The sequence below is a fragment of the Cantharellus anzutake genome, assembly GCF_015039405.1.
Source record: "Cantharellus anzutake strain C23 chromosome Unknown EI90scaffold_35, whole genome shotgun sequence".
NCBI lineage: Eukaryota > Fungi > Basidiomycota > Agaricomycetes > Cantharellales > Hydnaceae > Cantharellus > Cantharellus anzutake.
In genome coordinates, this window is record NW_024066985.1 from 419,540 (window position 1) to 444,306 (window position 24,767).

The window sequence follows — 24,767 nt, forward strand, 5'->3', positions numbered from 1 at the left end:
AAAGGAAGATAAGAGTGGGGTCAGGGATCGCTCATCAGTCCGAGTCGAATATCGCCTGAAAACCTAGTCATAGACAAAGCTGAGGTTCCAACCCTCAGCGGCACATAGAGCTATATACACGAGTGACATCAATCAATCGGAAGAGATAGGATCAAAGGAACTAAACAGTGATCCGATAGAAAACGAAGTGAATAGAAATGAAGGAACACTTGGATCAAAGGGGCAGAGTCGGATCAGGAGAAGGTGAGGGATTTACGATATATGAGGGCCGATGTGGCTACATGTGGTGATATAGTCTTACATGATATCAATAGGGTAACAGAGAACCGCTTACGCTATGTCCCCTGACAAGTGGACGAGAGATGCGATTTGTGACTGAAGGGATGAGGCATGAGATGGGGACACTGGATGCAAGGCCAAATGAGCTTGAACTTTTGATATCAATAGTTGGTTAACAATTTTCTGGATCACTGTGATAGGGAAATGTTGATAGGATTTTGGAATGATAAAAGATGAAATCAAAGATGATAAATGAATGAACTGTGAGTTTGGGTCATTGATGGATACATGGAGGAAATGAATATGATCACGACAAACTGGGACCTGGACCATTGGGACTAGAGGAGATGAAGGGCAAGAAAGTGAAATTGTTGGCATAGAGATGGAATTGGCCTTGAAGGAACTCGAATTGAGCACAACAACCTCTGATTTTTCCCAAGCCATTAACCAACCATAAGCCAGTTGGAAATGTTCCATAAGTAGACACATTGAGCAGATGGAAGAGATGGAAGATGTAAAAAGGAGGGAGTCATCTGTCGCCTCCACCATAGAGATTCTAATAGACAATGAATCGGCATGATGATGGGGGTCAGCATTGCACGCCTTAATAGACGAAATCTTGACCCCGTGCTCCTCTGACAACCAACGATGACCTAGACTAGTTGTAAGGGCCAACTTGAAAGGAGATAGCAAGCCACCCTGTTTTGTTACCCCATTAATGATGATTGGAGGAGTATCACCATAAGCGGTGCGAAGAGAGCAGTGAACATCGAGCTGGGATGACTGGTCTAGATCGATTATGCTCTCAGGCAGCCCGTAGGCTAGGATGGCATCATGAAAACCCATGGGGGAAAGGAAATCGAAGCCCTTCTGTTGGTTGCGCTTCAGAATAAAGAGGGGTGTAGACATACGGTTGGACCAGGCCTCAACTTGGGCAAGGAAGCTGGTCATGTCTCTACCCTGAACACCCTGCTGAGTTGCAACTTGAGTTTCAGGAATGAGCTGAACCTTAACATTGTACAAATTCAATTGTAAGCTCAGCCAGGCAAAAGGAAGATTGGCGAGAAGATTTGAGAACATGATTCCTTGTTTATTCTGGAGCTGTGTAGTGAGCCCCCATTTGTGAAGCGTAACCAGGACTGTATCTCTGAGAAAAGCTGGAATGAAGGAATGAGTGATTTGGAAATTTAGGAGGGATTGCACCAGGGATAATGCGGAGTCTGACAGTGCCTTAACACACCACTTCTCCCACCCATCTGGGCCTGGGGCTGGGTGAGGGTTACCCCGACAAGGAGCGAACGAAGCTCAGGTAAGGAGACACAGCGGGGCCATATGAAAGGAGAGTGTAGGACCTGATCTCTCAGTGCACGAACTGGGGAGCAATCGAGCCAAGGTTTGTTGTCCTCTGGGGTAGGAGGATGATGATAGAGATTGGTAAAGTAGCGAATGGTTGCATCCTTCACTGCCTCCTCTCCTGATACTAACTGATGTGTGTCAGGATCCTCTACCACCAAGGGCGAGTCGGCTGCCAACTCATATGGCATGAGAGACTTCGCTGAGCAGCCTCTAAGAATGGCAAGCACCTTTTGACAGTGTGCCAATGAAGCACGTTCATGTCAGGGGATGGACCCCGGGTCCCCATGACCCCTCTCTATGGCCCACAGTCTAACCTGTGAACAGCCCTGTCCAGGGCACAACTCTACTGTGGGTAAGAAAGTGTATAGATAAATAGAAAGTAGGCTACACTTGCCTACTGTGGGTAAGAAAGTGAGAAGAAGGTTAACTTCTCACTTTCCCACAGTGGCCCCAATATGGCAAAAACTTCCGGGGATACCCGGAAGTCACATGAAGGTAGGATCCGGGGACCAGAGCATGCGGCGCAGGAAGCGTGCACAGGAAGTGGAGCGGGTCCGGATGCGGGTCCGGGTCCGGGCTAAGTCAGGGTATGTTCCCTGACAGTTCATGAGCCAGTCTGTTTGAATGGGAATATCGCTCCTTGAATAGATATTTCCGACATTGGCAGAGGAGAACAATGGCATGTTCATGGTCCATCGAAGAGGGGATATGCAAGAACTCTGGGTGCAGTCGCAAAGGGAGAAAGTGAACAGAAGGCAGAGGACCTTGGTGAAGTTGGAACAACAAACCACCAACAGCACGAATGCAATAGTTGACTTGTCTAATCTCAGGAGAGGAGATTGCAGGAGGCTGTAATTGAGGTGAAAAAGCTCTTCGATGACCAAATACATCATCCCCTGCTGAGAGTAGAATTTTTGAGAGAGCACGATAGACAAACTCGAACTCATCTAGGGACACAATCTCATGAGTGAGGAGCCCTTGGTCCGCTATTTCACAGTCCACCCTGCCAGCAAAATCATCAAATTTCGCTTTAGTAGAGCTGGAGGGGTAAGGATAGAGCAGACGCGGAGGTGGAAGGGAACGCTGAGGTAAGAAAGGCACAAGAGATGGGCCTTCTGAGCCAAGTATGTGAGCAGAGATGTGAATGGCATGGTGATCTGTGGCACCCAGGAAATCCCGCTGGGTCTGGATGGATGCGGAGAAGATTGGAGAGGATGAGATCACTGCTCTATCCACTACTGACTTGGCCCCATTTGCATAAGACCTAAGCATGTAGTCTGAGTTGACATCCACCTCATGCTTCAGAGACCATAAATCGAGAGCGTCCAAAGCCGCGAGGAAATCTTGGTAGATCAGAGCCTCTGGTGAAAGAGCACCTGATGACCATTCCCTCAGGGCCATGGTCACATTGAAATCCCCAGCAGCCATCCACAGGTGAGGGAATGGTTCTTGCGATATGAGACTCCGAATTTCAGACCAGAAAGAATGGAGGGATTCCCACACAGCATTACAAGGGGCATATATTCCCAAAAGCCATAGGACCTTGGGGGCTAGAGAGGAGGAGGCTAGGATAACATCGAGAGCAACTACCCTGCCCTGTAAAACTGGAGGGACAGAGAGATGATGCAAAACTTGGAAGTTTTTCCTCACTCCCAAAGCTAGACCCCATTTCCCACATTGCCAGGCTAGTGGCAAAGCTGGACTCTCATATACCATATAGTTGGGAAGGCTCAACAAGGGCATAGATGGTGTTGTTGATTTGGTCTCAGATAGAACGAAAGCGAGAGGAAGAGTGGATGTGATGAGGGACATAATGAGATGGAGCTTGAAAGCGTTTCCCAGTCCGTTCACGTTAGCCACGAGAACACTGAAATCCATTGAAGTCACTTGGGCCCCCGGTAAGAAGAGAAAGAACAGGAAATGTAACAACAAGAAATGGGGGTTTGCAAACCAAAGCCCGTACAATGGTTTGTATAGAGAAGTACACCCACAAATAGGCCACAGACAACGAAACAACTGAGACATGGGGAAGGGAAACTGGGACAGCTGCAGAACAGAACACTGAAACACAGGTCAGAGCAGTAGACAGGAGAGGTCCACTTGCATGTGCTGACTGAAAAGGTAAACCAGAGGGAAAATTAACATGAGGAACAGATGGAGGAACAGAGGGGGAAAGCGAAATGTGATCAGACAGTGTGCAGAAATTCAGCCCTGAAGAAGCAAGCAAGGCAGGGGGTAAGACAGAGGGAAAGTTAACTAGCGGAAGAGATGGAGCAGTAGGGGAAAAGGAAACATGATCGGATACCAAGCGGAAATTCAGCCCTGAAGAAGCAGGAAAAACAGGGGGTGAGTAAGGGGGCCCAAGAACAGAGAAGATTAGATGGTAGAGGGCATCGAAGGATCGACATAGTCGAATGACTGAGGCATGAAAGAGCAAAGAATGCATCAGATACGGCACCTTACGATGGTGTTTAGCTGATGGGCCAGGATCATCGGGTGTGCCTGGGGACTCCAGGGCCATATCGGCATCGTCAAATTGGATGGATGATGACTGAATCGCCTGTTGAGGAGACAGGCAGTCGATAGTCATGCTGGTGCCGATTTGGAGATCTGAGAGGCTCTTGAACAACACGCTATTCATTTCGGAAGCAGACTGAACTCGTTGGTGAAGAACCATAATTTTGTTGGTGATGGCATCCTTCTCGGCATCTGTCTTTGCGTGATCCCGCTCCAACACAAGAAGAGTAATCTCTTCACAAAGGCCTGAAACCTGCATCTGTCCGCCGATAGTGTGTACCATTCCAGCCATCAATCTGTTAAGCGCGGCTACGGTGTGGCTTTGAGCTTGAACGACAGAAGACATAGAGCTCACAACCTCATTAGTCTGATGCATCTGTTCAGTCAGAGTGGTGATAGCACGGTCAGCTCCGGCAGTCACTGTCTCGACCTGAAGGCGGTGTTGAGCCAGCTGGTCATATACTTTAGCCATACTCGCGTTGTGGGGCTGGCATAATGAGCTCGGATGTTTACCGCGCCAAGAGCGCGCAAGACCTGGGCTTCCCAATCCTTCGGGGTAATGCCATCTGAGTCGTAAACCAGCGAAATAATCCTGAGGTTATCCACACCAAACATAGGACTCCATACTGTTCCGAAGGCTAAATCCTCTAGTGGTTTAATCCATTTCTTCATGTGATGTGCCTGTTTAACTGAATTGACTACCGACGCGTCGGGTCGGAGATAGGCGTAGTCGACAGATTTCCCACGCGTAGAGGAACGATAGACTGCGACTTTTATGAGATCAGTATGACGGGAAAGTAGGTCAGCGACGACCTTTTTTAGATGACTCTCGGCGGAATCCGGCGTTGTGGCTGGGAGGTTGCGGACAAGTAATTCGCAGCATTGGAGCGACGACGATGGGAGGGTTTGCTGGTTTTGAGAGAGATTAGATTGGACGTCGACGGATTCAACCCCCGGCAAAACAAAGTCGGATTCATTAATAGCTGTGTTCGAAGTCTGGGCTCCGGAGTCGGACATAGTAGAAGGATAGAATAGGAGTGAAACGAGGTAGGGGATAGGGGGACAAAAGTGGCAAGGGTCCTAGGGCGACAACTATAGGGCGAGAGACGGGAAAAAAGCTAGGTTAGTGCGATCGACGCGCTTTGTCAGCGAGGGGCAGCCAAGAAACACAACACGAAAGGAGGTTAGGACAACAGAGGCGATGGGGGTGTGGCAAAACTAATCTGAAGTTGAAGGCGACAGGCTCTGCTTAGGTTGGTGTTAGGTTACTGTTATGGGCAGCGGTGGTGGTGGTGGTGGTGGTGGATTATCTGAACGCTTATCCACACACACGGGACGAGGGAATTAAGTAGCTTTCCAAACATTGGGAACAAAAACTCGCAGCACTGAACTAAGCGTTGGAGGCGGGATTGATGAAGTATGTAGAAGAGCTCCCCCCCCCTATCCAGTCCCCTGACAAATCAAATACGGGATCAATTTATCAGTGCAATCGTTACCTGCATGAGGTGTCCGAAAATGGGACAGTCATTTCTTGTTGACTATCGCCTCTCCTGGCACGTCCGATGCGGAAAAACCTACTTGAAACCAGCATCTGAAAAGGGGACTAAAGAGAGAGGGGGAGGGGTCAAATTGTTCGACCGGCTGTACGCTTTTTTTGTTTTGTTGGGATCAACAACAAATCGTCCGGTTGAGGGACTTGGATGAACAGTACGTGTATGAACTTCACGGATTCGATGTGGACCGTCCTCATGTCAGCTGACAAATTCCACCAATAAGTCTAGCGACCACAATTGCACCAGTGCACCCTGCGATAACTGTGCATGCCCTTATAAATGTGGCAAGAGGCGAACACGATTGATGATCGTTATCGGGGGAGGGGGCAATGTTGGTCTGTCCAATGATGGGTTTGCTTGCGTCCATGAGTGCAAAGTGGGAAAGAGCTTGCCTTTGGAACTGGTATCAAGGTCTGGCACATATATATATATATGCAATTTCGAAAGCAGCTGAATTGCATGTAGGGGGGACTTACGGCTTGGCTTTGCGGATGCAAACCTTATCAATTCTCACATGCAATGCGGCGCCACCACAACTCATTGTTGCTTGGCCATAAGGCGTTGATTGATATGACGTAACAGCTCCTATGGGGCTAAATGCTGAGTGGCACCAATATAATAAGGGTGTGGAAATAACCGCAGAATCCTCCAAGGGGGCGAATTCAAGGTCTAACCTTGGACCGCGAAGCACGACCACTAGTAGGAGAACAATCGATGGGCACGTGGTTGCCACTTGCCTCATGACGAGTCGCAAGGCTCCGGAGCTGAGAGTATGAGTAACATATAAAAGTGCCAGTGGTAGTACCAAGCTCATCTGTAGGGGCTGCAATCGGTTCACAGAGAAAACTTGGTATGATATAAGCTTAATTGACTTTTACACGAAGACGTCTTTCATTCGTTTCCCGATCGATAGGAAGTCAACCCTAAGCGAAAACTGAGCAATTATTGCGGGCGAACCAGATGCAGACGAAATGACGCCAGCGGCAATTGGCAGACAATCGATTTGGAGATCAAGTCCATCCAGCTTTTGGAGATTCAATCACCCAAAAGTAGGTGAGCGTGAGAGTTGAGGTGAGAAGGTATATATGTATGAGAACGGTGGTGCGATTACGAAGCGGTGGCGAAAGCACGGCACCGATCGAATTTGAACCAGGTGGTTCAATAGTAGACAGGGAATGAGCGTTGGAGCCACGGGTTGCATCTACGGACAACAGGGACTTGCACAATATTGGTACGCTTAGCGAAAGACTCAATTTGGTAGAGCTACATGCAGCGCCCGGTAGACAGGCCGGGAATCAGCGGATTACGTAGAAGCTATGCAATGCCCCTCGGCAGTCAAATGTTCGTGTTTAATAAATCTTGGCAAGTACGTGGGTGTCCGGGGTTTCGTGTTGAAACACGATGTTAGGCTTTGTGCCGGCCCGTTGTGTAAATGCAACACGGTTCATTCCCATGCATAATAAAATGCGAAAAGCTGGCAGTACAGGGATGAAATGAAAAGGAGACGCCACAGTGGGATAGCAGGGCCTTTCGTGGCGGCACGTTGACCCTGGCAAGGGGGCTTGATCTAGTGAAACTGCGAAACTGTGCCGCAGGGGAGCGCATCAGTTGGAATTGTCGCTAACCGGTTATGCAACGCCTTCACACGTTTAATAGATCTTGGGCAGACCCGGGGCGGACCCGGAGTCAGCGGAATAGAAGCTGGTAACACCTGCCCAAGTCAGCGGATCCATCTTGGCAGCGACGTGTGGGCTGATTGCAACTTCTGTTCTGCGTGGCGTTTTGCTGCCGCGGAGTAGAATTGAGTGTAGAGGGGTAGCAGGGCGAAAAGTTGATAGTTGTCACGCCAAAGTGTAACATCAGGAACAAGGCTATTCCAGAATCGGGGTTGGAACACCGCCATGCCGGCCAAGAAGCCCCGGCGCGAACTTGTGGAGTAGATAGTGTCACGCGGTCGATTGCTGACAAAGATAACAATATAGAAGACATGAAGCAAATGAGAACAATATATGTGAGAACGCATGCCAAGGGCTCCGCGGGTGATCCGGGAAGGCCGAGAAGATGTTTATGTATGGGAAATTGCAAGATGAACAGCTATCTGTTGGAGATGCCGAATTTAGCAGCGGAGCCGAATGGGCATTAGGAAATTGGTCATGATCGTTGACAAGTCGAAGGTGGCAGTACACAACCCGGAACATGAACTGGGGCGCAGCAATCCTGCGCAAAGCGCGTTCGGGTGCAACTAAACGCCCTCCCTTCAACCCACTTTGCCAGCCCCGAGTTACCTCTCCGTCTCTTCTTCCCCTGAGTACGAACCCCGAACAAAAAAACAAGAAGTGGCGTGAGAACGGAAGCAAAAGACACAAGGATTCAGTTTAATTTAGTTCTTGGTGCCGGGGCCCGTTTTCGGCTCCCACACGCCTTTTTCACCCTCACTTGTTGCTACCTCTGATATCCCTTCAACGTTCCCTTCACTATAGCCCCCCCCTCTTACCGTTCTCCTCCCCCCCCTCTCATCATCATCATCACCCGAAGAGGCGGACTGCGTAGTTTCACAGAAAACCAAAAAACTAACCACAAAAGGGAGGTGTTAAGCATTACGCAATGTCATCAACCGTTCATGCACACCACGCCACGCAGACGACTGCCAGTTCTTCCTCTCTACTCACACCCCCAGCGTCCCAGCTTCGCCCACGCGCTTCTTCTGTAAGCAATGGTTTGTCGCTCAACGGTCTAAGTCCGAGAATCAGATCAAATTCCAACCTACCCCCCGAACCTCAAACGCCTTCCGCTCTCGTTCGTAAAGATACAGCACCTACTACAACGATCGGTTCTCTTACTCCTGCAACCTCTGGTCTTGGACTGAGTTTGGCGGGTTCTGGTTCTGCACCAACGACAACGACGACAACGAATGGTACGGGCACGTCCATGTCTGATCAACACCCTGGAACGCTGGATCGTTCAATGTTATCTGTTTTATTATCTTTGGGTGCAGCTGCAACATCTTCAATCCCTCTTCCTCCACTTGTGCGCTCCCAATCCCAACCTCCTCCATCTTCCTCAGCTAGTTCTACTAACCATTCATCACTATTGTCTCCACACGTCAACGGTGGAGTGTCGAATGGATATACCTATAAACCTCATAAACCTATTCCACGACAAGCTCAATCTCAACAACGTTCATGGGGTACTCAATTTCAGACTACCCATCACGTCTCGCCGGGCGTCTACACAAACGTCCGCTCCAACTCTGACGAAGACTCCACACCTCCCCAATCACCTTTCACGTCCCTTTTCGTATCCCCTCCATCCCCCATTTCTCTCCTTCCAACTCCCCCTTTCCAACACTCCCATCATCGTCGCTACTGGTCCCTCCACAAACGTCACCCTCGTTCCCTTTATGCACCTCTCTTCTTCCTCCTTCTCACCTTCGTTTTAACAACAACTCCCGTACTCATTTCGCTTTGGTCGCTACCTATTCCTTCACTTAAACACATCCCGAAGACGTTGGGTGATATTTCGACGTTGTTAAATGAAATTAGGACCTATGCCGGGAATGGGAATGGGAATATTGGTGGAGGTGGAGGTGGAGGGGGCAGGATGCACGTGCTGTTAGTGCTCAGCCTGACCACAATGTGGAAACACGCATGGAGCATACCAGGGAGTGTATTATTGAACGTGATGGCGGGTGGATTGATGGGTAAGGGAAGTGGATGGGTATGGATGATGACGATTTATATGACTTTTCTGACGAGTTGTGGGACCGTGTTTGCGACGTTGTTGAGTAGGCCTTTGGGAGGGATCGTCAACGTTCTGTTCCCAAAGGCTGTAGCTCTTACGAGGGGTGCTTTGGAAGGGGATATCAGCTCGAGGAGTGGTGGAGAGGAAGGTTTTGAGGAAGGAGTTTGGGATGAGAAACTTGGACGGATGGTCGTCGTTAGGCGACAAGGGGTTGTTGTTCCTATGTCTGGGAAGAGGATGAATGAAGGGATGATGGAAGGAAGTAGAAAGAAGACGACGCCGACGTGGGTGAGGTTGGTGGTGATGAGAGTTGTGGGTGTCGTTCCCTGGAGTGGGATTAACGTTGCGTGTGGTGTGGTAGGAGTGAGCCTTTGGGATTGTTTCGTGGGGAGCTTTATCGGGACGCTACCTTGGACGGCCGTCACTTGTCAGGTATGTCAACATCCTTCGTTCCATTACTCCAGGGCACCCAAGAATTCATTTATTTCCTTTTATAGATCGGGGATATCATACAAACGTTGTCAGCAACCTCGTTCGCTGCTTCAGCTGCCTCTACAACGAACGCTTCATCAACATCGGGTACATTCCTTCCATATGACGCGTCGGCTGCGACCCCGCAGACTTTGTCGTCTGTTTTGGCATCACCTGCCGTGGTGACGAAACTTGTGTTCTTGTCCGCGTTGAGTCTTGGCCCCGTTCTGTTCAGAGGGAGGTTGAAGGCGTTGGTCAGTTCGTCTGGTGAGGAGGAGTCGGGTGATGGGAAGATGGAGACGGAGATGGTGTTTGGAGGACGGAAGGGAAGTGAATATGAGAGTGATGAACAGACCGTTGTTGGGAGCGATGATAGTCATTCTCGTCGTCCCTTTTTTGGACATCATAAACATAAACGGACGGGGAGTAAATGGGCGTTTTGGAGGAAGATCGTTGCAGATCGTGGAAACGCGAGTGAATGGGAGAGTGGAGGAAAGGGTGGACGTTGTGGGGATAGTGGGGAGAGTAGTAGGAGGGGGAGTATGGATGAGGATGTGGACGTGGAGAGTTTTAGTGAAGGGAGTTTTGAGGGGGGACGATGAGGGAGGTGGAAAGGTTCCATCTCTCGTGTCGTCTCGTCTGACACGAAAGGCTTGTTCCTTTCGTGCTGCTCATCTTTTTACCCCATCTCCCTGCCCACGTCTTTTCTCTCTCCCTTATCTCCCCCCTCGGTTTTCCTCGATTTGGACTCTTCGTCTCGACGCATGGTGTTGTAACACTCCGAGGAACTCCCGAGGTACCCGCTCGCTCGCTTGCTCGCGCAAGTTCACACTTTCCCAACTCCTTTTTTTTGCCGCCTCCATATTGTTCCCTGTTTTTTTTTGGCAACCTACGTATATGGATAATGGGTCGCCTTCTTTTGGCATATACATACTACACCTGACTGACTTGCGTTGTCGTCGATTTGGTGGGTTACATGACTGGGGGGGGAGGAACTATTTTTTCTCATTTATATTTATTGTTCTTTCCCAACCGTCCTGCCCCCCACCCTTCGACGACGTCATTCGCGCACTCCCGACATTCACGTTTCGTATGACAGCGTATACGTATTCTTTCTTCTCTCTCTTTTGCATTAGCAAGAACGACAAGGTCAATTGGCACAAGCACATCATCCAGGGCAATGTTTTTTTCTCTTCTCTTTTCTCCTTCTCTCGACATACGTTTCATGATGGCATCCAATGGTCTCGAACGAAATTCCGGCTGAATAAGTTTTTTTAACTTTATTTTTTCTAATTTTTCTTTTTCTTTTCTTCTTCTCGTTGACGTTGTCCAGCATGATGACATGACCATTTTTTTGCGCATCAAGCCACCTCACCGATCGCCCGCCAACATTTTCGTCCTTATCACCTACTCCCAAACCCTCGTCGCCCAAGACAATAATCGGCTTATTCCATCAGTTCTACTCATTGCGCTATGTGTGTGTGTGTCTTCTGGTGTGCAGGGGTGTTTGTGTTCTGAATGCTGGACGTCATTCGTCGACAAAATGCATTCGTATATATTCTCTTCGCATTTTCACTTTTTTCGCCTCTCACAAATTAGTCCGTGTTTATTTTATATTGATTTGTTTCCTTTCGATATGGTGGAAAGGCGGGCAGAGGCGGGATGGGGAGGGGTAATATGGGATTAATGAGTATGTAGGTGACGAGGTCGGAGAGCGAAGAAATGGGGGGTATAGGAAGGGGATTGTCGATTGGGAGAGGCCGATGTTACTTTGTTGTTGATGTATGGTGGTGCCCACGCCTTTGAGTTAGCTGGGAGGCGCGCGATGCCTTGCATCGGTGTAATTCGAAGTATTAATTATCGTTCCTTCACTTATACGTCCTTTGAGCGATGCGGCAGGGACGTTTATTGAATGGTGACACCTGCTTGAATGCTCCTTTGAAAGTTAGGATGATCTTATTCCATCCAGCTTATTCCCTTTCACTGGTAGTTTAATTGGGTGCCCTGTTGTCTTGCACTTACAGGGATGACTTGTCCTCAAGGCCATACCGGCCTGCATCCGGCTTGCACTGTGGGAACTACATGGCCGTAAAAAACCATTTTTGGTCTGGTTTTTGACTGTTTCGTGATATTTTCTTCATTAGGGGGCTTCACAGTTGACTAAAGTGGATCTAAAGTGAAATATCTAAAGTGACACATGAGTGACAAAACTGGACCTAAACTGGCCACTTTGACTTGGGGCTAGTGGCAACTGGCCTAAAGTCAGGTTTCTAAACTGCACCTAAAGCCGGCCTTACCGCTTACTAAATCCATGAGTCCTACTGTACAGTCCTACCTTCCAGGTCACCTGTCCTCCTCTCCCTTTGCAGCACTACCATCTTTGCCACCAATGCTGCCCCCCTGTCAGGGACAGCTCCGAAAGCGGTGGAGTCCTGGTATAGCACCCGGCACTGGGGACCCGATGAGACAAGAAGCGGCTGTGTGTAGTGGCAGTCCCATCATGGGGTGAGCATCCCCAACCACTTAATCTGAAGTGGGAATGTGAGAAGAAGGCTACTTCTTCAGTTCCCACTCCAGCTGTTATTACATACATGCAGAATTGGTCATGTGAGAAGTGCCATGTCATCCCCACCCACAGCTGTGGCTCCCCAGGTGTCTCTGCAGGAGTTCCCTGGGAGTCCACTGTGGGTGCAAGGTGAGCGCAGCAGTGGTGATGGTGGTGTGGGGGTTATGGGTATCAGAAGGGCATGTGGCATGCATGTTGGTGATACATTGATAGTGAGAGAGGTGGTCTATGTAGAAAGAAAGAAAAAAAGAAAGGGAGAAAGAAAGAGAAAGGGAAAGGGGAGTGTGTGTCAGGGGATGACCCCCAGGTCCCCATGACCCCTCTCTATGGCCCACAGCTTAACCCATCCCAGGGCACAGTACTACTGTGGGTAAGAAAGTGAGAAGAAGGTTGGCTTCTCACTTTCCCACAGTGGCCACAATATAAGGAAAACTCCTGGGGATACCTGGACATCACAAGGGGGATGGGATCCAGGGCCTGGAGCATGTGGCACATGGAGTGTGCAGCATGGGGTGCACATGTGTCAGAGACCTGGTCGAGACGAAGGAGTGTCTCTGTGGTGGAGGGCTTCGGCCTCAGCGACTTGTGCCAGGAGCGCTATGCCAAGTAACATGTCTGTGCCCTAACTTACTAAACTGGCAACCAGAACTGAAGGGGGTAAACTCTAGTCGATTTTATTACTGAAGTGTGACCTATGTACAAGTTGAGTATATATAGTTACAGCAAGGGTGGGTCCGCAAATGGCAGAGCCGAGCGGAGCGGAGCTAATGGGGTTAGACATTAGCCGATTGAATATTACCGATGAGTCAGGTTACAGGGTTAACAGAAAGGCAGGCGATAACCCAGAAATGGAAAGGAGGGATAGGCCCGAAGGTGGGCTTTGCAGGGCAAGCAAGTGTATTGTCCAGTGGAGGCGGGAGTGCGCTAGCAGACATCGGAGCTGTCCGGAAGCCTTCAGGGCTCCGTACTTAGGGAGGCATAGGTAATAAATTGAAAGGAGGGGGTGGTGACCATCAAGGGGTACCGAGGGAATTGCAGAATACGGGAGCTCCGAGGTTAGTGAGGAAGGAGCAGAAGTAGACCAGAGGGATCGGAGGGATCGGAGGGATCGGAAGTCGATGGCTGGGGATGGATATGACAACATGCAGGAAGTGCGGTGGGCAGGTGTGGGTCCAGATGCGGGTCCAGGTCCAGGCTAGGTCAGGGTATGTGTCCTGACAGAGAGGGGGCAGGGAGTGGTGCAGCATGGAGCAGGGGTGGCAGGGTAGGCACAGGCAGGGTGTGCCCTGACACCCCCCTGAGTCTGTGTTACCATCATGCCCCCCAAGTGAAAGAACCCTGAGGAGGGACCAACCACACCATTTCAGCCATGGTCTGGACACTGCTCATGCACAATCAAGGATGACAAGTCTGCCACCATGTCAGAGCACCACTTTGGGTCTGCACAGACAGTGGCACAGTGTTAGAACTGGAGACTTAGCAAGGAGGGACTTTGGCCTTAGTGACTCAAGGGGAGCGCTGTGCCATTGCTGTTTGTCCATTTGGTCCTTAATTTCAGAGGTGATGAGCGAGAAGTCTCTAGGGGGCATTTCTAGTCGATTTTAGACTGAGGGTCTAATCAAGTATGTACAAGTGCCTGTATATAATGGGGAGATGAAAGCACAAGGAAATCAAAGGGGGTCCGAATTGGAACAAAGGCATCTGAACAGAGACAAAGGGAGTTATGGAAGTGGAGCGTACCAAAGGTCATGAGTTAGACTCTATGGTATGTCTGAAAGGAGGTAGGGAGGGCAAAGCCCAGAGGGGCAGGAGGATGAGGTGAAATGGGGTTGATGACTAACTGGCTAAATGGAAGGAAGCAGTAGTCCAAATAGGGATGAGGGGAAGGTGCGAAAGATACAGTACAAGTGGCGAAAGTGCTGAGGACATTCCGTAAAGCTCGGAGGTAGCAGAGCTTATGGAGGTTACAGAGACAGAGATGGAAGTCTGAGGAATATTGGTGATGGAGTTTATGTGAAATGAGGTCACCAATGCAGTGGAAAGTCCAAGGTCAGAACCATGACAGGATCTTGGAGCAAAGGTACAAGCAGTGTCTGAGTATGGGGTATGGGACTGTGGTGGAAGGCTGTAACTTGGCAGAGGTTGGCAGAAGAGGGTCAGAGGGAGAGGAGTGATGTGAGGAGGTGAGGAGAGGAGGTGACATCACATCTGAAGGTGGGTATCGGAGTGGACAGGGGTAGGGTAGGACTCTGGAGGTGGTGAAGTGGAGGGTCCAGAAGTCGGATCGGGATCAGGTATGTATGGATATGACACACAGGCCTGATCTCCATTGTTCTGCTCTGATCTGGAGAGATCTGGTCACCTTGATGTTTCCAATCAGCCTGATCTTGTCATATCCATACAATCCTGACCTCTGCTCCAGGCTCCTGGACTCCAAAACTGACTCCGGAGCCCCACTTCCCTTTCATCACCTTCACCCTGGCCAACTCCCAAGAGGTTATCCCACCTCTGGCTCCAACACCACCTTCGGTCCAACTCCAGAGACCATTCTGGGTCCAACCTCAACCATGACACCTTCCAGACAAGTACACAACATCTACACTCCTGACTCCAGACCTCTGCTCTGGAATCCTGTTTGCATCTCCATCTCAGAATTCTGGTCTTAGCTCCAACCTCAGACTTTGACCCCACCTCTGCTTATGTCCATTGGTTAGCTAATTTCATTTATTTACCTTTGCCAATATTCCGGAGTTTGACTTCCAAGTTCGGACTTTCTTGGACCTTGTGTCAGGGCACACACCCTGACTAGCCCGGACCCGGACCCGTGTCCGGACCCGCTTCCACCCACCGCGCTTCCCACACGCGCGCACGCTCCGTGTGCTGCATGCTCCGGACCCGGTTCCTACCCCTTCATGTGACTTCCGGGTATCCCCGGAAGTTTTGCTGATATTGTGGCCACTGTGGGAAGATGAGAAGTTAGCTTCCTTCTCATCTCCTTACCCACAGTAGGCAAGTGTACCTTACCTACTGCTTTATCTATTCATCTCCTTACCCACAGTAGAGTTGTGCCCTGGACAGGGCTGGTTACACCACAGACTGTGGACCATAGGGGAGGGTCATGGGGACCCGGGAGTCATCCCCTGACAGCTTGCAGTTCTTACTGTATTGTCCCATTCAATTCTGCTATTCTCCCTCATTCCTATTTGGGCTGCTGCTTCTTTCTATTCAGTCAGCTAGCCATTCCCCACTCCCATCCTCCCTCCATCCTCCTTGGGCCTTGGCCCTTCATACCTCCTTTGGGAAGCACCATTGAGTCAAACTCTTGACCCTCAGTGTTGTTCCCCCTTCCAGCTCCCTTTGTCTCCTTTCAGCTTACCCTTGCTCCTTTTGACTCCAGACCTCCCCTATATATACAATGTACTTAGTAACTTGTAACCTCAGTCAGTAATTGACTTGAGATTCCCCTTGAGACTCCCCCTTTGCTAGATCTAAAATTAGGGACCCCCAGGACAACCAGCAATGGCACAGCACTCCACCTGAGTTGCTGAGGCCAAGGTCCTTCCTGTTGAGTCTCCAATTCCATTCCAGAACCATCTGAGACCATCATCTAGCCGATTTGATTTGATCTGAGCTCCACTGTATTGATTAGGTAGTCCATACAGTCTCTATGTATACTGTTCCATTATGACCATAGGTTCATGTCACATGTCACAATGGGACTTTGAACTAACAAAGCAGAAGTGGGCACATAAATTGTAAATACAAGAGAAATCACTCTTACCACCCCTCCCACCACCTATTGCATGCTGCCAAATCAACAACTTTCTTCACCCTTCCCCCTCAATGTGCTGGCTCCGGATCCCAATTTGAATCAGGTGCTTCATTGCCATCATAATCAGTACTGTTCATGATCGGTGTCATTGAGACATGCATGTGATGCAATCCATACCAGTGAGCCAACCCCCAGTGTGTCCCTGAAACCTTGCATGCAGTCAGACCTGTTGGAGGACAGCCTCGAAACATGTATTTATGTTTGTGCTGACAATTTTATTTAGCAGTCTACTGTCATCTTGTGAGGTCTCAGGGTAGCTCAGCACACAGAGCTGTAAGTGATACAAGGGTGTGTATTTTATGGTAGTGTGTAAGCAGTTACCCGGAGGTTCCCACTTACCCATGTGACTATATGTATCTTAATTACATGTGGCTTGGGGTTCAGGGCTATTGCCCTGACATTCTCCCCCCTTGCATTGCATTTGTGATGCATACAAGGTTAATGGTGAAGAAAATAAAGTTTGAGAATTGATTTACATTGAGTTTGAAATTATCAATGAGTGTTTTATTGTCGCCACTTTAAAGTGGGCGATTTGTACATGTCGGTGAAGGAGAGAGAAAAAGGTTTAGGGAATTGTTGGACACTGGTCTGGGGTCGGCACCGAAGGTCGCCGTTGTGGGCTGCTATAGGCCACAATGGCTGTGATGCCGTGAACAAGGCCTGAGGGTAGGGCATTTGGCCTCAGCGACTCTAAAGGAGCGCTGTGCCCCCTAGCTGTCTCCTGGCCCTCATTTCAGACTTACTGGGGTTGCCTTGTTGGGGTCAGGACTTAGAGGGTCATGGTCAAATCGATATTAGAGCTAAAGTACTATAATGTAGCATACAGGATATATATAGGAGGAAAGAATGAATGGGAGCGGACCCGGGCCAAAGGCTGAAGGGTCCAGAAGCAAACATGAATAAGGAGCGGGGTTGGCCGCATAGCAGCCGGCAATGACCGAGGGTCAAAACAAACAATAACAGATAAATAAAGGAAGGAGTGTAGGGCCGCGATAGTGGCGATGGTATCATAGTGGTGCTGGACTCGGAGTTGGGCCAGAGTCGGGCACAGGAATGGTAGCGGCCCTGTAGGGCCAAGTGGGCAGGGTAGAGGAGTTGCGCTCGGCATGGTGCTGGAGGCGGACCCAGGGTGGGGAGGTTGGTGTGGCAGCAGGGAACCACAGGCAAGCGGGGAGTGAGCAGGGAGTCCTCAAGGAGAATAGGGATGAGGGTTGGGGCTCACACTCATGCTCATGTAGCGGGAATGGGCTTGGGCGGCATTGGGACGGGCAGCTAACGAGCTGGAATGCGCGGCCATGACAGGAATAAGTGAGTGTGGGCTGTCACTTTGAAGTGAACGGCAATACATGGGTATCGCAGAGAGGAAAGTAATAGATTTTGTCGAAAATGAATTTCGACCCAAAGGTTGTATGTCTTTGGTGTTCCTCACTTGTTCTGTGAGGGTTTGTGTGTAAATGGTGTTTACACACGAGTGGTGGTGGATATGGGTTTTTTTTTTTGACAAAGTAGAGATTTCCGCAATTGTTACTTGTGGTTCCTTGCATACAATATTGTGTGCGGGGCCTCGAGTTGGGGGAAGGTGTTTTCACGGGCGCCTTGATGGCGTATTACTGTGTCACTTTCCCTTTCCTCAAGGGTGGAGTTATTGCCCCAGAGGAGGGTTTTCCTCCAGGTTGTTCATCTGGACATCTGATTGCTGTGTCGGATGCAATGACGTAGCCTGGGCTACATTGTCAAGCTGTGGGCTCGACGAAGTGGGCGCTCCCTGGGTGGGAGCAGGTTGTTGTGTTCCTGGGCTACTTGGCTCAGGTGTAGAGTACGGTAGGTCTACCGTTCTTCCTGTGGGGAAGGGTGGTCGTTGGCCTGGTTGTCCAGCATGGAGACTTGCGTCTCTTTCCCGGTATTTGGAAGCTTTCGCTTCCCACTCTGCAGTTCTTGCAGCACGTTCCTCAGGAGTCCTGAGTGGTTTGAACTGGGACTTTATATAGGCAGCTTTGCCTAGACTTTCCCAGGAGATTTTTCCCTTGTTCTCTGGGGAATTGTACTCCTCTGTGAGTCTTGCAATACTCGGGAGTCCCAAGAAGTATTTCTCGGTTTCCTTCGCTTTTTCACAAAGGACTCTATGTACCTTGCCGCTTTTGAAGGTGGCTTCAGCCTGTTTGTACCAGTGTACAAATTCTTTCCCACTCACGCTTGTCCACCAAGCATATGCCGCGTTGTGCGCTGCTTCTGACCCTGCTATTCTCCTCATGGGGAGGTTGGGGTCAATTGTTATGTCGACTGGAGCTTCGACTTTGCCGGACTCGTTGAGTTCAGTGGTCTCATATAACATGTGGACACTTCCCTGCAGGGTAGCTTGCCCATAGGGTGCTGAGGTACTCAGCGGCCCGCTGCCTCTGGCAGTGGTCCCTGTTTTAGGGTCTGCCGTCGGTTGCCTACCGCTCTCCCTCTTCCCCTTGACATGGGTTTGCCCTTCTGAGGGCAGGCCCTTATGCAACCCGGACAGGGTCACCTGCCCATGGGGTGGTGGGATAGTCGGTGCCCCAGCACCGTATCCCCTCCCCCTGACCTGGGAGGCCCCTGTCATGATGGGTTTGGCAGCGAGGTCTGCCAGTGCGCATGCCTCTCTGAGCTTGCATTTTAGTAATTTGATCTCCCTCTTTTGGAGATCGACCTCTCTCTCTGTGTCTTTCAGAGAGTCAAAGATGCCCTCAGCATCTCTTTGTGCTCTGTTGTATTCGCACCTCCAATGGGTGCAATTGTCGCAGGCATCTTCTGACGCCCTCGAGTTATCAGACCGTGCCCATTTGGACAGTCTGGATGAGGAGCCACTGTCGCTCCCTCATCTCCCTCCTACGAGGGACTTCATTTCTTTCAGCTCCTGGCAGAGCTGACCTGTCTGAGCAGCTACCACTGATGTGATTACTGATTCCCAGCCTGCGTTTGGCTGGGGTGTTGTTGGACCTGGGCCGAATTGGCCAATCCAGGGGTTGATCTGGCCAGGGACGTTCCCTGGGGAGTATACCTGGGGCTGCAGCAGCAAATGCTGCCCCTGGAATGGCACTTGTTGTGCCATCGGTGCAGTTTGCACCATGTATGGTTGGAAGCCCCTTTGAGGAGGCTGGGGGTATGCAGTGCCTGTTGGCAATGCGGATGGTTGTTGGTTCGCGGCACTCATTTGTGCTGCATGCATCGTGTAGTCCATGGCACTTATCTGCACCTGGTGTTGTTGTTGTTCTGGGGAGCCTTGCTCCCTGGGTTGTCATATCTTGATGTCTGGTGGCTTGTTTGGATCAAATTGAGGGTTACCTCCCCCAGATAACGACATTTCATCATTATGTTTCTCGTGGTGGTGGGAGGGGTTTTAGTTCTTGCATGCATGGGATTTGCTGCAGTTGTGTGTGCTTTTACATGTGAGCCTGTGGTTCATGTGGTCTAGGTGAGTTACTCGCCTGGCCCATGTGATCTCTAGCACATGGTGTGGCTGTCCGGGTGAGTTGCTCGCCCAGAACTTTCCCACACTCTTGGCTGTGGGCGATCATCCCTCGGCTTTACTTCCTCTGCCTCCGTTTTTGGGGGCGTAGTGATGCCGAGAGTTCCCTGTCTTCTTTGATAGGGAGGTTTTCTGGTTCCCTCACATTTTGTAGTGTGAGGTACTTGTCCAGGTGGACGAGGTCATTGCAATTTCCTAGGGGTTCCCATGTGGTGTCCCCTAGCTCCCATTTAACCTTAAACCAGAGTTCATTGTGAACCCACACGTGGTTTAAGATTTCGTGAACTACTGCTTCACGATTGGGGTCTTCCCCGAAATCATAGAATATGTTTACTTCCCTATTCAGGAAGATTTCTTGGTCATTCAGCTCGTGGGGTATGAGCTGGGATGGAATCTTGGGTGGATTCTGCATTGTTCAAGTTGTGGTGGCAACTTGAGGACGTAGTTTGATGTCTCTGGAAATGTTTCCAGAATTTCATAAGGCCCTATGTATAAGGGCTTTAGTTTACCTGCCCTCCCTTTGGGTAGGTTCAGCTTATCTGTGGATAAGTATGCAAGCTCGCCTTTTCTCAAAGGCAGGTCCGGGCGTCTTTTCTGATTGTTTGAGCAGCACAATTGTGTATTATTGCGTTGCAAGAGGGCTAGCGGCTCTCTATGCTGACTAGGCTTGTGGGGCCAAACTCTCCTAAAACTTCACTTTCTCTCTAGACTTTGCTCGACTCTCGATCCTTAACTCTGCGTGGTGAGTTCTCCGGGATTTCCGCAAGGTCCGGGCTCAACTAATCTACTACCCACTCATTGTGGGCTAGACAGTTGCCCTTATTCCTACTGTTGGATTCCACACACTCACTCCAACTCTAGCACGTCCTAGCACCTTAGAGAAATTTGGGGGAGGGGAGAACTTCTTTTCCAAAATCTGGTATGTACAGGATATAAGGAACAATTATTTTTAGAAATAATTGATGGTGAATATTGGTACCATATGGCACCTGCATACCTTATTAGGCGAAATAATAAAAAAAAGATAACACTATCAATAAAAGAATATTGATCAATAACTGAAATGATGCAAAATATGAAAATATATGAAAATAAGCGATATCTCAACGGGTTTGCGAAATTGTGGGCCAAAATTGGAAATGCAGCCGGAGATAACTCTCACGCAACCGATAAGCATTTTTACCAATTTATTAGACGCTGTGGGAACGAGTGAGGCTGGAATTCTGGGTTGCCGATTGAGATTCCCATGCCTGCACATACTCGTGACCTGCCGTGCCTAACCTAGAACTCCGTCAAATCTCCACCGATTAGGATGTTCTTGATATCGTCGGAATCGTACGAATTAGCACTATTTTTAGATACCAATTCCGTACCGAGTCATTGCATGAATAAAAGTAGATTTCTGAATGTTGGAAGCAGGTATCTGAGCCGGCTCTGTGCGTGGGCAATTATCCCACCTACAGCGTCGTGTGCTGCCATGAGGTTTTCCTTTGCCTTTTGGGCGAAGTCGTTTACTCCTGGGTAGTCCGAGGGTGGTGCTGTTAGGCACATCTTTGGCATGTGGCCATAGATTAATTCAAACAGGGCAAATCCTGTCGATGTGTTCGAGCTCGCATTGATCGCGAATTCCACCATCGACAGCTTTGCTGCCCAGTCACATTGATCTGGTCTGACCATCACATGTAGTATCTGTACTACTTTTTGTATCATTCTTTCCACTTGGCCATCACCTTGTGGGTGGAATGCAGTTGTGAATTTCAACTGCACACCGAGTATTTGGTGTAGTTCGCACCAAAATTTTGATGTGAATTTCAAATCTCGATCTGATATGATTGAGTGTGGTAGACCGTGAAGTCTTACAACTTTGTGAAGGAATATGAATGCTAGTTCTAATGCGTTCATTGTTGTTTTTATTGGAATTAGGTGGATGTTGGACATCAACTGTCATATCCGTACAATCCCAACCTCTGCTCTGGGCTCCCGGAACTCCGAACCTGACTTCCAGAGTCTTACTTCCCTTCTGCCACCTCCTCCTTGCCGACTTCCAAGAGGTTATCCCACCTCCAGCTCCAACACCACCTTCAGTCCGACTCCAGAACATTCTGGGTCCAACCTCATCCTCGACACCTTCCAGACGAGCACACAACACCTATGCTCCCGACTCCAGACCTCCGCTCCGGAATCCTGTTCATGTCTCTGTCTCCGGAACCTCCGGTCTTAGCTCTGACCTCGGACTTTGACCCCACCTCCGCTTATACCCATTGTATTGGTTAGCTCATTCCATTTAATTACGTTTGCCAATATTCCGGAGTTTAACTTCCGAGTTTGGACTTTCCGGACTTACATCGGACCTTGCAACTATTGCATTGCTCCATTCAATTCCGCTATTCTCCCTCATTCCTATTTGGGCTGCTGCTTCCTTTCTATTCAGTCAGTCCGCCATTCCCCACTCCCATCCTCCTTCCTTCCTCCTTGGGCCTTGGCCCTTCACTCCTCCTTTGGGAAACACCATTGAGTCAAACCCTTGACCCTCGGTGTTGTTCCTCATTCCAGCTCCCTTTGTCTCCTTTCAGAGTACCCTTGCTCCTTTTGATTCCGGACTCTTCCTTATATACAATGTACATAGTAACTTGTAACCTCAGTCCGAAATCAACTTGATTTCCCCCCAAGAGACTTCCCCTCTGCTAGATCCGAAATTAGGGACCCCTAGGACAACCAGCAATGGCACAGTGCTCCACCTGAGTCGCTGAGGCCAAGGTCCTTCATGCTAAGTCTCCAATTCCACTCCGGAGTTGTCCGAATCCGCCCGTTCTAACAGTCAACCTGCAGATGATTACCCAGAGGTAATCATATCCCAAGCTTGTTGGGAATGGACCTGTGAAGTCCATGGCTATTGACAACCACAGTGTCTCCAGGGTTGGGAGTGGGTGAAGCAGTCTGGGATTTCTCCTGGTGCTTTTCTTTGTTGTTTGACAAGTTCCGCAAGACCTGCAGAACTTGTGGGTATCCTTCCTCATCGACTTCCACCAGAAGTGTCGACGGAGGGTTTCCACTGTTTTCTTGGATCCTAAGTGTCCAAGTGTTTCGTGGATGTTTTCAAGGATTATTCCTCGAATGGACTTCCTTTCATAGTTCCCTTTCAGGACTACTATTTGGGTCGTTCCTCATTCTCCAAGTCAGGTTATCAGCCCATCTTTTATGGAGAAGTTTTTGAAATTCCCCGGGTTCTCTAGGATTTCCCGGTGGATCTGGCTTTGTGAGTATCCAGATTTTATTGCCTCAATGAGGTCTTTTCCTTCAAATTGTTTTCGAAGGTTCTCTTCCGGAATTATGATTTCTTCCAGGTTTTGGGTGCTCCCCCCTAGAGCTTCCTCTAGGGTATTTCTTGCGTGTATTGCTGCAAGTCTCTTTTTCTCTGAGTTTTTACTCAGGGTACTGCTTAGCAGCAGTTCTTCATATTCCTCGATTCTGTCGGGGATAGTATCTTCTGCATTTTTGTCCAGATGGATGTCCACTGACATGTAGTCGTCGAAATGCAGATCCTCGTCAGTTGACAAGTCGTAGTACCGTGAAAGTGCATCTGCCACTTTGTTCTTGTGGCCTTCCACATATTTTATTTTGCAATTAAGGCTTGCGAAGAAGGCTTGCCATCTCAGGTGTCTACCTGAGTTGTGGTTTTTCGCTTTGAAATATTCCAAAGCTTTGTGGTCCATGATTACTGTGAATTCATGGCCTCCCATGAGATCGTCTTGCCATCTCATGAGTGCTTTGAGGATGCCCAGTGCCTTGAGCTCGTAGGTGAAGTACCTACGTTGTGTGTTGGTGAACTTTTTGGACATGAATGTGGCCGGGCGGCAAGTCTGCCACTTTTCACCTTGTCCAATTAGTGCACCCATGCCTGCTGGGCATGCATCTGTTATGACCCAGACATGGAGTTTGCTCCTCTCTTCTTCTGAGAGGCTTTCCAGTGGATTCCACTGGACAGGCTTCAGGATCGGAGCCCTGCATGCTAGATGTTTGATCTCGTCAAAGCATTTCTGGTGGAGTGGTGTCCACCTGAATGTCTGCTTGTTTGAGCAGATTGTTTGCAGTGGCCCTGTGTAGCCACTGACGTTTGGCATGAATATCGATAGATATTCTACCATTCCCAGGAATCTTAGGACTCCTGTGTGGTCTACTGGCTCTCGCCAGTTGCGGATTTTTTCCATTTTATCTGCTTGAGTGTTGTAGGAGAAATAACGGTCACACTATGGAAACCCATTATGGAAATATGCCAGATAAATCACAAAACCCCATACGACAAGTAGATATGAGGTAATAGAAGAACCTGAATTGTTACGAAATTTTATGAATTATTATGACTACATACAATAAAATGGGGGAAAGAAAATTAGCAAAAATACTTCAAGCTTAGCATCAACAAGACGGAATTCTCGGGGGAATTTATAGCAAATATTAAACCAAGAATTAGGACAATCAACCAAGATTTGACTATAAAAACAGCCAGAGAACCTCCATGGAAACTACTTTCCCATGTCCGCACATGTAGCCAAGGATGGAAGTACCTGTTAGAACGGGGCGGAAACAGACGACTCCGGAGTGGAATTGGAGACTTAGCGTGGAGGGACCTTGGCCTCAGCGACTCAAGCGGAGTGCTGTGCCATTGCTGTTTGTCCATTTGGTCCTTAATTTCACAGTAGGTGAGCAGGAAGTCTCTAGGGGGCATTTCAGGTCGATTTCGGACTAAACCAAAACGAGTATGTACAAGCGCTGATATATATAATGGAAGGGGCAAAAGCACAAGGAAAACAAAGGGTAACCGAATCAGAACGAAGACGTCCGAACGGGAACAAAGGGTAGAAGGAGTGGAGTGGTACCGAAGGTCATAAGGCAGGACCTGTGATACGTCTGAAAGGAGGTAGGGAGGGCGAGGCCCAGAGGGGCAGGAGGATGAGGGGA

The 24,767-nt window shown here is 49.3% G+C and overlaps 3 protein-coding genes across 3 annotated transcripts; 1 reads left to right on the forward strand and 2 right to left on the reverse strand.

Annotated features, from left to right (window-relative positions):
- Nucleotides 1-3,434: 3,434 nt before the first annotated feature.
- Nucleotides 3,435-4,797, reverse strand: EI90DRAFT_1535381 (uncharacterized protein). The gene has a single exon (XM_039051886.1). The coding sequence runs from the start codon at nt 4,622-4,624 to the stop codon at nt 3,488-3,490; it is 1,137 nt and encodes a 378-aa protein (XP_038914340.1). The 5' UTR covers nt 4,625-4,797; the 3' UTR covers nt 3,435-3,487.
- Nucleotides 4,798-5,936: 1,139 nt separating this feature from the next.
- Nucleotides 5,937-6,631, reverse strand: EI90DRAFT_1535472 (uncharacterized protein). The gene is made up of 3 exons (XM_039051887.1): nt 6,220-6,631; nt 6,098-6,155; nt 5,937-6,042 (listed from the first exon to the last, which is right to left on the reverse strand). Exons 1-3 carry the CDS (start codon nt 6,517-6,519, stop codon nt 6,017-6,019), a joined length of 384 nt encoding a protein of 127 aa, XP_038914341.1. The 5' UTR covers nt 6,520-6,631; the 3' UTR covers nt 5,937-6,016.
- A 1,678-nt stretch (nt 6,632-8,309) lies between these two features.
- On the forward strand, nt 8,310-10,519 carry EI90DRAFT_3017628 (uncharacterized protein; the record flags this gene model as incomplete). Its single annotated transcript, XM_039057128.1, has 2 exons — nt 8,310-9,878; nt 9,944-10,519. The coding sequence occupies 2 exons, from the start codon at nt 8,310-8,312 to the stop codon at nt 10,517-10,519; spliced, it is 2,145 nt and encodes a 714-aa protein (XP_038914342.1).
- Nucleotides 10,520-24,767: the final 14,248 nt, after the last annotated feature.

What these genes read in the sequence shown, in the direction of transcription:
- EI90DRAFT_1535381 (XM_039051886.1), bottom strand. Translation starts at nt 4,624, where the DNA reads ATGGCTAAAGTATATGACCAGCTGGCTCAACACCGCCTTCAGGTCGAG.
- EI90DRAFT_1535472 (XM_039051887.1), bottom strand. Translation starts at nt 6,519, where the DNA reads ATGAGCTTGGTACTACCACTGGCACTTTTATATGTTACTCATACTCTC. An exon ending in GTGGTGGCGCCGCATTGCAT is followed by an intron (nt 6,156 to 6,219) that starts GTGAGAATTGAT and finishes CATGCAATTCAG; the next exon opens with CTGCTTTCGAAATTGCATAT. An exon ending in CCTTGATACCAGTTCCAAAG is followed by an intron (nt 6,043 to 6,097) that starts GCAAGCTCTTTC and finishes ATCATTGGACAG; the next exon opens with ACCAACATTGCCCCCTCCCC.